This window comes from Tetrao urogallus (genome assembly GCF_951394365.1).
Source record: "Tetrao urogallus genome assembly, chromosome: 17".
NCBI lineage: Eukaryota > Metazoa > Chordata > Aves > Galliformes > Phasianidae > Tetrao > Tetrao urogallus.
This window is the reverse complement of record NC_136830.1, coordinates 2,352,137-2,367,447: the sequence shown is the minus strand read 5'-3', so window position 1 is coordinate 2,367,447 and position 15,311 is coordinate 2,352,137. Positions and strand designations below refer to the sequence as shown.

General features: G+C 40.1%; 1 protein-coding gene across 1 annotated transcript in view; it reads right to left on the bottom strand.

The window, feature by feature from the left end:
* GALNT9 (polypeptide N-acetylgalactosaminyltransferase 9) overlaps nucleotides 1–15,311 on the bottom strand; it is a gene marked incomplete at both ends in the record, with an annotated part of 113,739 nt that overhangs the window by 85,763 nt on the left and 12,665 nt on the right. The window contains one exon of the mRNA XM_079544075.1: nucleotides 3,767–3,947. Within this exon, the coding sequence (XP_079400201.1) occupies nucleotides 3,767–3,947 (181 nt within the window). The remainder of the gene's footprint in view (nucleotides 1–3,766; nucleotides 3,948–15,311) is intronic.

Below are 15,311 nucleotides of genomic sequence, written 5' to 3'. Positions count from 1 at the left end.
CAAACAACTTAGCAGGGATTGGGGTGGTTGATGCCGGGCACTTCAGCTTAAGTGTGAGATTTCTATCTAAATCTTGGCTGTGTTGCTCCAGACTTACTTTTGGCCATTCAGTCAAACACTCATCCTTTGACATTATAGTAAGGAGGATGCACACACAGCCTAGCAGGTTTCACAGAACATCCATGGACAGGATTCCAGGCTGTTCTACACCTACACACGTCAGAAAAGTCAGCTGACACAGATACGTGTGCTTATGCTTTCCCATGCATATGTGTTGGGGCCATTAGCCAATACAGCACTCAGGTTCATGCCATCACAACCCTCATTTTTACTATCAAAAACATAAATGGCATTGAATCCAATAACATTTGACCACTGAATAACCTGGAGAGTCACAGAGCACGCCCTGGCTTAGCCATGTGTTGCCAGGGGAAAATAACCTAGTCCTTCCTATGTGCCTGTATGACAGAGGAAGTAATCCCATCACAAGCACTAACAATTCCCTTGTAGCAAAAATAATCATGCGAAAGTCTTCTGAGGTACTTCATAAGTACTTCTGGAAAATTTACTCCAAAATTTACATAGTAACAGTCAGTAGTGACTGGACCACTATTCCACAGTTATTTTTATGTATTTTAACAGATCAGAAAGATATCTGAACAAAGTGAAAAATCTCAGGTCAGTCCAATTCTAGGGTTATTAGCTGAATGTGTGTAAATACTCATTCGTCAGCCATAAGAAACCCTGAATATTCTGCTCCACACTGAACTCAAACACCTTTCATTCCTGCTGCTTGGTCTTTGCATCTTTCCTGAGCTCAGCAGCACAGCACTCAGCTGCTTCAAGGCAAAAAGTTACTCGAGAATTAAAAAACCTGCTAAAAAATCAGCACAACTTTGATACCAGCACATTCTATTTGTGTGAAATCCAACATGGAATGAAAATACTGTTCAAGGTCACATTGAATATACTCACAAACCGTTGGAGAGGTTTTGCATTGTTTTATATAGCAAAATTGCAATTTTTATATATTACATGTCTCTTGAAACTAAACAGCTTGAAATATCAAATCACAGTATGTTTTTGAACTGCTTTCCCCAGGGTTGTCTGCTCTCTGCAGAGAGACAGGGCAAGCATTCAAACTGTGGGAGGTGCAATAGAGAAGAAAAAGCTGAGACATTTATTACACCATGTTAGGATCAAACTATCATTTTGCAATTATTATGTGAACTGTAATTGCAAGCAAGATATTTACTGTCATTGCTTCAAACACAACACAAAATCTGCTACCGATTTAACGATTCTCGTCTCAAAGAGAAGCATTCTGAGCGCAGTTATATTTGAGCTGGCAGCAGATAGGAAGGTAGAACCCAGCGGTGGTTTATGGGAAAAGCATTTGGGCACAGCATTGCCCACACAGGCTTGCAGACTTTACTGCAGTGGAAGGACATGGAGGTGACTCCAATTTAGGGACCTTCACAGTCACACTGCCTGTGTAGTCTAATGTACTTTTAATTTGCTGAGTGGGGATGAAAATACCTCCTGAAAACCAATCACACTTCCAAATGTTTACTGAATATATGTTAGAAGATGGGAGAAAATGCTCATTCTACCAGAATGAAATACTGGAAAAAAATAAGTCAAAGATAAACTAAGAGTTCAAAGATAAAATGAACCAAAAGCTGTTATTCATGATCAAATTTATTCTAAAACAAGATTAAACCTGGAATATTACAAGTCCTATATTTGTATAGTAAAATCATGTTTACTTTCCTAAGTTGTGTCTACGAAATCCAGACAAATCTATACGCACGTATTTTAGTCTGGTTTTCTTCAGAGACTCGCCATGGACTCTGTACATCGCCTTGGCCATCAATTCTACCTTGCTTCTCAACTGAAGAATGAAAAGTGCTTTCTTGTTAAAGACGGAAAATACTGGGAACAACATAAGCATAAATCACAAGCAGACTGAGAAGCTGCTGTCCATATAAGGATGGACACATTGGTTTCCCCACAGCTATTTCCCAAACCAAAGAAAGTCAGGCTCAGGTTTGCCCTGTGGCTATGGAGCACAGCTGGAAGTAAGCATTATAGGACATGTTGGATAAGAAGAGGTTGATTACTCTGGCATGCCAATACATGGCACAAGAAGGGAGAGAAAACTGAGTTCAACATTACAGACCCTGTATTTTACTATCTGCACATCTGAAGGTGTCAGAGACAAAAGCAAACTGACTAACAACAACAAAAATACAAAATCAGCACTTCATGTAAGAGCTTCTACCTTCCCCAAACTCATTTTTCATGGCAATTACCCTGCCACCCATAAGACACTATTTCAGAATCTGGGTCTAACCAAAATCATCTGAAGAATGTTGGAACACCACAAGGAAGGCAGTTCTTCATAACTCAGACAGTTATGCATGCAGCACTGCCTTATGAGATTACCATATCAAAAAGCTTAGCTGAAAGAATCATAAATGCTTTCAACTGTGGAAGAGCACAATCTAAAGTCAAACATCACTACGCTGTGAATGCTCCCATGCTTCTAAGAGCTGTTAAGCTAGATTCAAACTTTGCAGCTTTCGTTTTTATATTTCCAGGTAGATCATTCTAATTTATCACCCACCTGACCAGCAGCTAACAACAGGCCTGGTCAAACCTCACTGACGTTTACTTGAAAAAATTCATATTGCTTTTAAGGGACTTTGAACCAGAATCTGATGTGCAACTCAAACATTTGCATGACGATCACAGTCTACCTTTTTTTCCAGGATAATTTCATTACACATTTTTATGATACATTGACCAAATGTGACATCAAAGCAGCATTTTTTTTTCCCTTCTCTTCACCACCTCTTTGATCTAGGTTTTCTTTTGTACAGCAAATATCTGAGAAAACAAATGCTGAGTCAATACTACTGAGATTAGATTAATATGTAACACAGCTAATGAAATTTGTGGTTAAGATGAAGTTTTGTTTTGCTGGATTTTGTTTTTGGCAGCTTGAGCTGCCTAAAATCCTAATTCTATTGCGATCTACTCACAGAGCACAGCTGTTTTGCTTGGCTAAACTTTTCTCTCTGCTTAATACGATACTTTTTTATTTAACTTTCAGTTCTGCCTAGGAGCCCCAGTGGGTTTTTTAAAACAGAAGATTATTATTAGAAATTAATTAAGTATTCTTTTCAGTTCTGTCTCCTGAGAGTAGCTAGGCATTGCTGCTGATTTTCTCAGCATTAAGACATTACTGATTGTCATTCATTGGCTGACAGAGAGGATGTCACATCTGGAAGATGCATAACTCCACAAATACGGAAGATTATAAGGACATCTAATGCAAAATATAATAAACCATTACATACAATAAACACATAATTCCAAATTTAACACAGGCATATGAAGATTGTAATACTAGAATAAAAATGTACACATACTCCAGAAACTAAAAAAAAATCTCACTGCAATCACAAGACCCTTGTGGATTATATTTAGTCTACGTTTCAGTGCATTGCAGACCCTGACTAAACTCTTCTAAGAACATCAAGTGCAGTTAAAGAAGAGGCAGTTGATTTGCTGTTGTTTTTGACACAACACTTCATGCTTGAGATGGCAGCTGGTCATTTTAATTTTCACTAAACTCAAGGGTATGTGTATGACTAAATGTTGGCAGACTAACTGGAAAGGGATGGGAGAAATGAATTGTCATCAAGAGTCCAAAGAAAAACAATCACTTGCTCTAATAACAATATGGAATTCAACTTACTTTTTTGGTCTGTAGTCAGGGATGGACCTGTCGAGAGATATCCTGTCACTGAGCTGGGCATTGTAACCATATTCTTCATATTTAGTCTCCGATTCATGGCTATCGTCTCTTAGGGTAGCAGCCATTCCCCCCTGGCCCAAGCCTCCTGGACCTTCAACTAATCCCATAGGCTTTGCAAGGCCTAAATAGAAGTTAAAAAAAAAAAAGACAAACAATTAACCAAGGACATACATCTAACCTCTTCTGTTCCCACAGAAGTTTTTAGAGAACAAGATCTGAACTCCCATAAAACCCAAAATCTCTAAATGCTTCTTAGCTCTGTGGAAATTTTCCTCATCTTTTCAAGCCAGAGTTCATATCAACACACCTTGCGTTATTACTGCATAATTGCTAATGAGCAAACTATAAAGAACTAATTATCAGCTTTCAGTTTCCCCTTTTTCCCAGATAATTCCCTGAAAACAGGAATCTTGTTTCCAAACATCTCAAAATGCCTAATTATCCTTGATTTCATCTCACTGTATCTACACTGGAAATCCACAAAATGAGAACTCAGAGTAAGAGGTCAAATACTCAGAAGAGTTGGAAAAGGAATATGGGGTGAAAAAGCAAGTCATTCACATGTGAACTGAGGCCAGACCCTTTCCCAGTGTACTCTGATACAGCTCCACAAATTGCTTTGGATTTCCTCCGCCCCTCAGAACTACGTCAAATGGACCATGTATATCGTGTGCAGATATTCAGCTCCACAAAGCTTCTAGGATCACAACGTTTGGACGCGCGAGCTAAAATGATTAACCCTGCACTGCTTAGTGCTAAGGCATTAGTCAGTCAACAATCCATTTGTTAGATTTCATATGCTAATATATTACTGCTCAGCTCAAAAATACATTTAAAACAAAATGAAACAGGCACTAAAAAAATACCCATACAATCACATCACCAAGAACCTCTTCCATGGCAACAGTTATTTAATTAGGAGTTGAATTCTGATAAATAAGCTCCTCAAATATCCCATGTTTCACGTCAAAGCTTTCCTTCCCAAAAGGCTGACTATCAACAAGTTGTCATAAGCTAAAAAGTTATTTATAATAGTCTTGGGGATACCATACAGAATTGTGTAAATAACCTCCAAATTGTTTACAGTGCAGAGCAAAACAGAGTTTGACCTGCTCAACATATTTCAAATCAAGAATGTTCCAAGATGAATATGTCAGTATTTCAAATAAACAACTAAAGAGAAATAGAGAAGAGAAACTGTCAACACTTGCTAGTAACAGACAAACACGATAGTACAAAGCTAGGACTGGCTTCTCCAAGTCAAGTAAGGTCTGTCACAAGTTAGCCCTCGTATGGGAATTTCTCCTTTATCTCACTGCTAAGACTGCTCTCATTTGCTAAAGCTCTGTCATCATCTCTGCTTAATTACAGAAGGACAGAATGGAGAAGCAGAGGCTCATTTGTGGTTTGAGCAGATAAAGTTAATGTTTTCTACTATAGACGCTTGTGATAAAATCTCCTGCTAAGGTTAAGTGCAACACTACAAACAGTCTGCCTGAACATGAACTACCAGCTGAATGTCACGCATTGCCTCCTAAAATGCACACATCATACTGCAGTCAGTGGTCCCAGGTCAGGACACGACCCTCATATTTATGTTTTTGATGTCCCCTTCATGTTCCTCATTGTAATATGCTGAAAGGATCAACTGTCTCAGCAGGACAAAAGAAGGAAAAAAAAATGAAGTCCTACAGAAAAATATCCTTGGCATGGTCAAGCTTTTGAAAAATTCAGAGAGCTCTAAGCATTCAAACCCAATGAATCATTGAAAAGAAAGGAAAACAAGAAGCTGATGTAGCCATGGTCTCATTACAGGTGTGTGTGGGAGGTGAGCTCCGGGTCTCACCAGTGAGCGAGATCAAACAGAGGTATGAGCAGGAACCCCACAGGCCACTCAGGCAGGAGGGGAAAGTGGAAAGACGAAGCTTCACAGCAGCATCTTTTGATAGAGTTTCATATTGCTGGGACACAGAGAGAGAAGACCAAAGAACCGAACTACTGGGATTGAGATACTGATGTTTAGTCAACAACAAACTTCTTCAAAGCTTTAAGTGAAACAAAACCAGTGAAAATGAAAGGTATGCTCAAGGCAACGGAACATCTAATCAGCATACATCTCTTTTCTTCAGTCAGTCACAGTCCCAAAACTGGGATTTTGGGCAACCTTCGATGACTCATCCCCCAAAATTCAATAATGCAAAACAGGCCAGCGATGCTGTCTTCCTTTCTCAAACATATTTTTCTCCAGTAAGGGATGAGCTAATCCAAAAGACAAGTAGGAAACTGTTCAAAACCTGTCTCAAAATGTACAAGAATGCAAGAAAATCAGTTCAGATAGACTGAGTTGAGCCAGCAGGATGGCACGGTGCCTATTCCAGCCCATGATCCTTCTGGCAAAATAAAGAAATAAATAAAATAAAAATCACAAGGAATTAGTAATGCAAGCCACTTTGTGGACCGAACATCAAAAATTAAAAAAAAGTCAGCTCACAGTTTTTGTAAGATAATAACAATTATTTCAGGCTTCTATTCAGTTTTCATTTATGCCTCTGTGCTGCACTTGGATTGATGGAAATGTTCTTCAGGTATATGCAGAAGTATTTGGAAAGTCTTTGCATATTTGGCTTAGCCACGCTCCTTTGTGCAAAAGCAGCAGGGACAAGAGCCTTTATAGTGATCTTAGGGTGGCCACACGAATCACTGCCCAGCTGAAAAGCTGATTTCTCCTTTCTCATGTAAACGGAAAAACAGCACAGTACCAAACCTTTCTCAAGAGGTTTGAGTCTGAGTCTGGCTCACGAGCCAAAGATTGCTGCTGACTTACGCTGGCAACAGTCCAGTCTGAGATACAAATCCAAAAATCCAAATCATTGCCCAATGTTGAGTCATTGCTTATTAGGAATCACAAATGAGCATACTGCATCTGAACGGGACTTATGACTCCGGCTGCAATCTCGTGTAGCCCTGACTGGTTCTGTTTCAACTATTACAAATATTATGGCGTCTACATTTACATCAGTGATCAGTCTGCAGCTAGTAATACATTTCTGCAGTCTGAAGGGAGAGAGAGAAACTAGCACAAGGGAGGCTTACAATTAGGGATTGATATAATCATGTCTCCAATTGGGTCATGCAAAGGGAGAAAGCTGTAAGCAAAAAAAAAAAGAAAAAAAGGCATACTGTGAAATTTGGGAGTATTTAAGGCCTGTGTCCTTTCTAATGAACAATTTTCTTCCAGAAAAGCAGAGAAACACAGACATGATTTGAGTTGAAAAACTCTTCAAGAACTGTGTTACAGTGACTGATTTTACATTACAGAATTCCTTTGACGTTACTGTATGAAGCACATTCTGGCACTAAATATTTCTGAACGCATTTTATGGAGCTTCATTATGTTTCTTCCTTTTATTTCAGTTTAGGATGAGAGGACATAGGGCACTTTGACCAGATTTGCTATTTAACATCTGTTGCTTTAAAAGAGAAGGGTCTAAGATTGTAATCTCTAGCCTGACAAGTAGTCCTCACTCAAGTCATTACAGAAATTACGTATTTGAGACTCTAAATCTCTTCTCTCCCCAAAGGAAAAACCTAATCTGCAGCCTAATCTTCCTGCATTGCACAGTCTCAGACTTACAACACTAATAGCAATTAGTGATGCCGCATGCCTCTGTTTTACTTGTCTAACATATGGCATCTTAAAGAGGGCTCCGTTTCCAACGAAAAGTCAGCAGTTTCCCCCCCAAAACCACAAACAGGCCTTATTAAAAACAAGTCAAATTAGGCACTTCAGAAGTTAAAGGACCCAGAAAACCAGACACTTCATTAAGCTACGTCCCCGAAAGACTGCAATGTGGAAATTTATTTGCTGATCGCTTAGAATCATTTGGGCTGGGTTCTGATGTTACATCAAAGCAAATTGAAGATGACTTCATTAAAGTTAACTGACCTGCTTTGATGAAAGGAACTCCAAGATGTGGTGTGCTCATTTGACTTCAAGCAATGATTTAATTCCAGCAGCTCAAACAGCTAAAACTTTATTCTTTATACTACAAGTTCTTGCAGTTTACAGAACAAAACACTTGCATCTTTAAGGCATAAGAAAGAGGAGAATGAAACTTTCAACGGAGCGGAAGCATCAAGCAGTTTGCTTTCAATTTTTCTTATGAGAATTAGACAGCCTTCCAAAGCATGCATAATGACAACTGCTTCACCTACTTTGCTCCCAATCCTTATATTCTAGTTCTTCATGATGCTAACCATGAACACCACGGAACACAGAACACCACAACAGTGCTCTCATAGGAAGTGGAGATGGGTTCCCAAGGACAGGAATTTAAGTGAAGTTATTTGTGCCCTGCTCAATGGAAAGCCAGGCTTCAGGGGCTGCCCACGGGAGAATTCATTCCCAAGGGTCTCACCTACTGGAACAGCAGGGAAATGGGTGCATTTCTGAAAATACTGCAGCTGGGCAGTGAGACAATTGCTATTGATTTTATATGCTGCGCGTTCAGGTCCTACAGTGATGGAGAGCAGTGCAAAACCTAAAAAAGACAGATGGAAAAATGTCTCTGGTTCAAACTGCAGCATACACCTGGGTTCTTACACAGGCAGATCAGACAGCAAATCTTCTCCATTTTTTCCCTCTTTTTAACCTTGCTGCAGACTTCCAGATCCTCCTCCTATGACTTGTCTCCCTGTGGCTGTGACTAGGACCCATTTTCCCACAGCCTGTGAAGCTGCTGTGGGCAGGGAAGGCAGCGAGGCTGTTCATGTCACCCTGAGGCTCTTGCCATAACAAAGGGCTGACAGAAATCCCACTGCCATCTGACTCAGCTCTGCAACAGTGATGGGCAGAGGTGGAACAGCAGTGGCAGTGCCCCATGAGCTGCAATTTTTAAAGATGTCTTTTCTTTACATTTTTAGACTTAAAGATCTACAGCTGGTACACTGGGATCAGTCATACCCTGTTCAATGCCACAGATGACAGTAAGGTCACAAACAATTAGTGTCTGTCACTCGTTTCAAATTTATTGTTCTCATTGCAAAGATTTCTGAATATGACAGAAATTGCTAGGAGAATAGAAAGCAGAACAAGCCGGTCTTAGTTTCTCCAACAGATTAATTACTCTGCAGGATGCATAATTTCCTAGGAAGAAAAGAGGCTTTCTATTTCTCACCATAAATTCTGTCACAATGGAAAAATTACTGACGAGATTTAAGTGAGAAACTATGGCAAAAGATCAACTATATCTGTAATTATTATAGTGTTGTTTTGGTTTTTTTTTTTTAATATATATGCAGCACAACTACAGATAGCTATAAAATCAGGTTCAGCCAAGGTTCTTAGACATGATTAACCTTTTGTCAATTCAAAATAAAGGTAAGCAATTGAGAGTAATTATATGCCCACGTTCACAGTAGCACAGATCTGCTTATGGCCTTTCCTTGGCCTTTCTGTCACTTCTGGCAGCTGTGATTCTGCTCCCACATTTCATCCCTCCTCCAGCCAAAACCTGGGCAGGTGGTTTCAGGGCTGCTGAGCCCAATCCCAAGGGCAGCTCCACCACCAGGGCCAGCAGATTTGGGGAGTGCTGACAACTGCTGGCCTGTCTCAGTCTAAGATTGAGAAGGATTCCAAAGGAAATCTCTGAGCTTTACCTACCCTTCATTTAGACCGTCTGCATTCTAGAATAGCTCTGGAAATGAATGTTGGTTTCCAGGACCTTAAAAGGAAGGAATAAAACATTCCCTTGTAAAACAGTTGGCATAGTCACCCAGCAGTTTTACCTGCAACTCCTGATTTAAAGAGGAAACAAAAAACCTCAGTGTTACAGCTGTATCCTTCCTTTTTCAACTCTGAATACTGACTTGAAAATATGCTTGTATACCAACAAAAAAGTCTTTAGATCCTTGTTTAACAAAGATTTCAGGGGCAACAGCAACTTGACAGAGACTGACAAAGCTGACTTTTTGAATGAAAAGAAAAAGGTTCATAGAGGTTCAGTAACACAGTTATACAAGCCCCAGATCTCTGCATTTTTTAAATCTGGTCCTGTACAAAACCACAGTACAAGACAGAAATGTTAACCACTCCTTCTGGAGGCAGGTACCAAATCAGCTGCATCTAATGAGTCAGCCCAAATGTTTCTATCTTTAATTACTACCGGGTTGTGCAGACTTTGTGATCTCATATTGTTGCAACTAGAAACTTCACATGAAAGTTGCAGCCTCATTACTGGGGTAACTGTAGGCAATGAGATTAAAAATGGTTCTTCCTCCTTCAGGAATTAACAGCTCAGGTCAGAAAGAAGCAGATGCATGAGAGAAGCAGTTGGCTGGAGGAGGAGGAAGAAAGAGCAATGTGAAGGAGCCGTTCAACACTAAGCAAAAGATCTCAGCTCACCAGTCCTGATACTTATAGCTCCATTTTGGTGATCCCTAAAAATAATCATGAGGAAAAGAGTCTCCAAAATGCCATGTTTAAACCAGAGAATGGCTCAATAGCATAAGCAATGCCTTGCCTCTCATATACGGATCAGGGATGCTCTGATCAGATGCTCACTTGAGGTCAGAAGATGCTAACAATATGGACTCTCATTAAGCTATCACGTACAGAATGGTATTTTCTCCTTTCCATCCTATGACATCACCCTAACTCTGCCAAAATGCTGAACAAGTTTTAGAATCTGCACTTTCCTTTCTTTCTCCCATGCTGTATGTTTCATTTCTGGCAAAGGATCTCATGCCATAATTTGCCAAGAACAGATGTACCCTATGGAATATCCAAAAATTAGTTTGCTCCAGACAAAGAAGTTGGCACATTCAATAGCAGCTCAGTGAATCAAAATTAAATGTGGAAAAGTAAGCTACTTTGCATTTGCAAGCACCATGAACAAAAATATACAAAAGAAAGGCTTCTTTGAAACTACTATTCACTACTACTTCAGTCAGCTTTGCAAACAGTAGTATGCAGCAGGAAGAGTCCTTGCAGTCTGCTCAATGATTCAATCTAAATGTTAAACAGAGTCTGGTTCTTAATTCCTGCATATCCCAACTTGCCATATCCCAAATCAGTTTCTTTTGACACCACCTTGCAAAAAGTCTACTTAATATATGTCCTGCTGCCCAGAGAACTGATGTAAATTTTGTCCATATCAAAGGTACTTATTTCCTAGGCTAGGATGAATGATGTTTGTGAATGAGATTTGGTTTTACATGCAGAAACAGTCAACAAATTGCACTCCACAGAGACAGAAGTTCCAACTCCTTATGAAGAGAAAAGAACAAAACCCCATCCAATTTAAATGACTGCAGCACTTCCATTTATCTGAAATCCAAACTACAGTCTCATTTTTTATAGTTGTGATCAAGTTTGCTGCTTCCTCGCCTGAAAGATTTATGTCCCCTGGTATCTAGTATCAGCATCAAGTATCTCTGAAGATATACCATGGAGAAGACAAACAGTATCCTGTGACTAACAGTTTGAAAGGAAAAAGTGCAATAACTCCTTGCAAAGCTGAAACACTTAACAACTTTTTGGCCCTGGAAACTACGAGGCGGCAGTGTGCCTTGACCTCTTGTTTCCAGACCTTTCTTGTCTGTCCAATTGGAAGCCAAAAATGGTGTTTCTCAGCCTTCATCCACAGATGACCAACAATCCTGCAAGACTTTTTTTTTTGTGAGAAAATTGCTGAATGGAGGTGAAAGGATGAAGTGATGGCAGCTCTGCCTACAGGAAGGATATTCCTTTTCTGCCCACTGAAAGTAGTCAGAGTGCAGAATCAGGAGCCTTGAAAGTGATGTAATTAGGACAAATATTCAAACCATGATGTGCTTTGCCCACTGTTTTTTGGTTGTTTATTTGCCTTCCCAAAAATCAAGACACATCCTGGTCTCAGAAGGTGCTCTGAGGTGCAGCCTGTAAGCATCTGTCACGTGTTTGAGGTACATTAGATGGAGAAAGCCATACGGATTTTGCCAGGCCAAAGACCAGGGTTGTTATGAGTACATGGGCTGGAAGCAGGCTCTGACAGTCCATGCTACTCACTCTATCCCTAACACATTGATACACTAATCCTTAAACTCTTTACAATAAGCCTTAACAGAACAGGATTTGGTCAGAACAGCCTTTTTCCTTACTCTTTTCATAGGACGTAGATCTAGATTTAGAGCACCTCTGCAGCAGGCACTATATGAGCCCAAAGAAACTGTTCCTATCCCAAAGAGCTCATTATAAACACTGAAGACAAGAAGGTCTTGTCCCCTCTATACAAATGGCACCCTGGAGATGAGAAGGGCAGGGCTCCTACACAAAAATAACATATATATATATAAACATATATATATATATAAAGCCTATCCCTATATATATTTTTTTTTTCTCAAAAACAAACAAATCCCACTCATTATCAAGATGGTTCTGAAATGATTGATTCGTTTTGTGGAAAAGCTCGTGGAAAAGCTCATAGAAAAAAGCTCCCTATTGATTCAGGTTATTTTCAGAAAATGAAAGATGGCAGTTCTGCTAAACGTAAGTGAGGTTTCCTGCTGAGAAGGCTGAGCACAACTCCTTCTGTGTCTGTAGGGAAAAGGAGTCCTTGGAGACCTCTGGCAAAGCTGCTCCATGACAAATACAACATTCCTAGTGCATGACTTGGGACTTTCAAGAAGAGAGGAATACCTGAGAAAATACAAAAAATGTGTAATGGAGAGCCAAGTGTAATAGGGAAAAATTACACCAGTCATCTTGTCGTAATGCAGGGAACAACCAAGACCATCATTGCAAAAGGACTGCATGCTGGGAAAAAGGGCAATACATGTCTTTACAGAGCCTTTGTTCCCTAACATACTATGGGAACGTGCTCCATGCATGCCACTGCTGGCTTCAACAGCCCCCTCACAAACTTCAGTTTTTCTTTTATTTGCTTTGCCAGCAACAGAGCCATAGCGTCAGCTACTCCCTTTCTGGACACAAATTCATTAATGCTTTTTAATTGGAAGAAATACTGTGTTTTTATGTACAGATATCTAATATCAAAAGTAATTGCTTTTATAGAATACTCATTTGAAGCTGGTTTCCCCTTGAGAGGAGAAAATGTATTCTAATTACAACAGATAATTCAGGAGAAGATAAACAGATTGATGACTGGAAAGACCACGAGATGGGAGCCACGCAGACCTTTGGAGATGAAGATAAAAGCCATTTGTGAAGTAGGATGCTGATCTCAGGCTGACAGATAGTGAGAGAGATGCCAGTTTTGTGAGAGCCTTCATATAAGAAAAATCAATTTCCTAAGAGAAGGAATTTGTAAACAGGGGAAATCTAAGCAATATATTCCTAAACTTAAATTTTGAGTAACAACCAGCAAAAAAAAAGACCGTGCCCAATACACACAACTCTAAATTGCGTGAGGGTTTTTTTTTTTTTTCCTACATTTTAATTTTAGTGCTCAAAAACCTCATTCACAGAGAAAGATCAGTTTGGTTTTTTAGATGAACAGATGCCAAGATTCTTCTAGAAGTTTTAAAATCCCAGTTGATTTGTGGCTTGCTGATAAAATACAGAAAATGGATTTTTCTCTTCAGGGCTTTGGAGGAAAGCCAGAAAAGTTCTCCTCTGGCGATGGCATAAATCTGGAGTTAGAGAAGCAGGAGCTGCAGTGCTGGGGTAGCAGCCCAGCAGACCATTGATATGAAAAGTAAACAAAATCTGAGTGTCATTGGTTTGGTATCTGGCCTCTGGCAATAGTCAATACCTGAGGCTTCAGAGGAATCAAAACACAAATCATAAAGCACTTGGCCAATTAAACTGCACAGTCCATAGAAGCAGAGTTCCCTTCTGAACCCCACAGGCATGTAACTAAAGCCCTGAAGCATAATATTAGATTACCCTCATTATCTTAACACAGGCATGTAGAAATACAGGTTAAAACTAGTCAGCTTCCTGTAAAATCCCAGCCATTAACATCAGATTCAATGGCATTCTGCAGCGATTCTCCAGTAATATCACTGTCAGAGTGTCACTGGTTCATGTGAAATGGATCATCTGTATCAACATACAATTTTTTCATTATTATTTTTCTAGGGAAACAGTGAAATCTTCTGGGGAAAGTGCTTACTAACACAATAACAGAACCATTCTGGAGAAAGGGAAAGGAGGTTCTGCCTGAACATCCCAAGATGCATGAGTTAAAACTTCAGGGCTGCCTAATTAGCTTCAGGAACAAGCTGCCCCTAAGCCAAGTTAACGAGCTTTCATTTCATAAATAAGCAAAAGATCTTTTAAAAAAATAAGGATTTTTCTTGCAGGAATCAGAGGTGGGGAATGGAGGTGGCAGATCACTGCAGGAAGGGGATTCTGACCCAAGGTCCAATTGGGCTGGGGATGGAGCCCACGGCTTGACTGCAGCAGTAGATCCCACAGGACTGGGATCCACAGGGTAGAAACTATCATCACATGCAAGGAACCTCAATAAACTTACTCATTTGACTTCAGATCCTACGCAGGCTTATCCCAGTCCAGACTCCATTGCACTGATATTGAAGTCTGATCTAACCAAAGGCTGCACCACATCTGATCCTGCCAAATCTGTTTAATTAATTCCTGTCATCCCAGGATTTCACCCTTGGGACCCTGCTTTTTTTGCAGGGATTCTGCCCAAGACCAAGAGGGACACTTACAGAATTCTTAAGGTGGGAAAAGACCTCTAAGATCACCAAGTGCAAACACTGACTCACCACCACTCCTCTCCATACTTGAGGTGAGCTCCCAGCAAGGGCCAGAGAAGTTCATCTCCTGCAGTATTATTTGCAGTCACTGTTCCCATTATTTGCAGACGTTCATGTGCCTCCCTATCATTTACCTAAACAGCCTGCTATCAAATTAAACCACATGCACAGGCAGTTTTTTCATTAACAAATCTGCATAGAGCATTTGCCATTTGCATGACTGAAAAGCTCCCTGTTGTTCAACCCATTTTATACAATGGAAGATAACAACATTAAATCCAAACATAGCAGCTGCTGGAATTCAAAATCACATTGCTCTTTAAAGTAGGATGCTTTTATTCTGTAACTTTAAAATCAGTCCCCAGTTCCACCTATGGGGAGGCAGCTACATTAAAGAGATAACTCAACAACTACAGACCTGCTGGCTACGTCCTCTGTTCTCCCTTTCACTCTCTAAGAGTCGTCATCTGGTGTCTGCTTTGATCACAACTGAATCAAGCAATCTGAAAAGCTCCCAAGCTTTTTGAGTAATGCTGGTTATCTACATTCCTTCTTGGGAACAGATGGCAGAAGAATCATAGGGTTTGGCTCGGAAGGGACCTTAACAACCATCCAGTTCCAATGTTCTGCCATGGACAGGGTTGCCACCCACTCTATTAGGCTGTCCAGGGCTCCATCTAACTTGGCCTTGAACACCTCCATAGATCAGCTGCCACTGTGGACACGAGGACATGTTGAGTACTTCCGTCAGATCCCT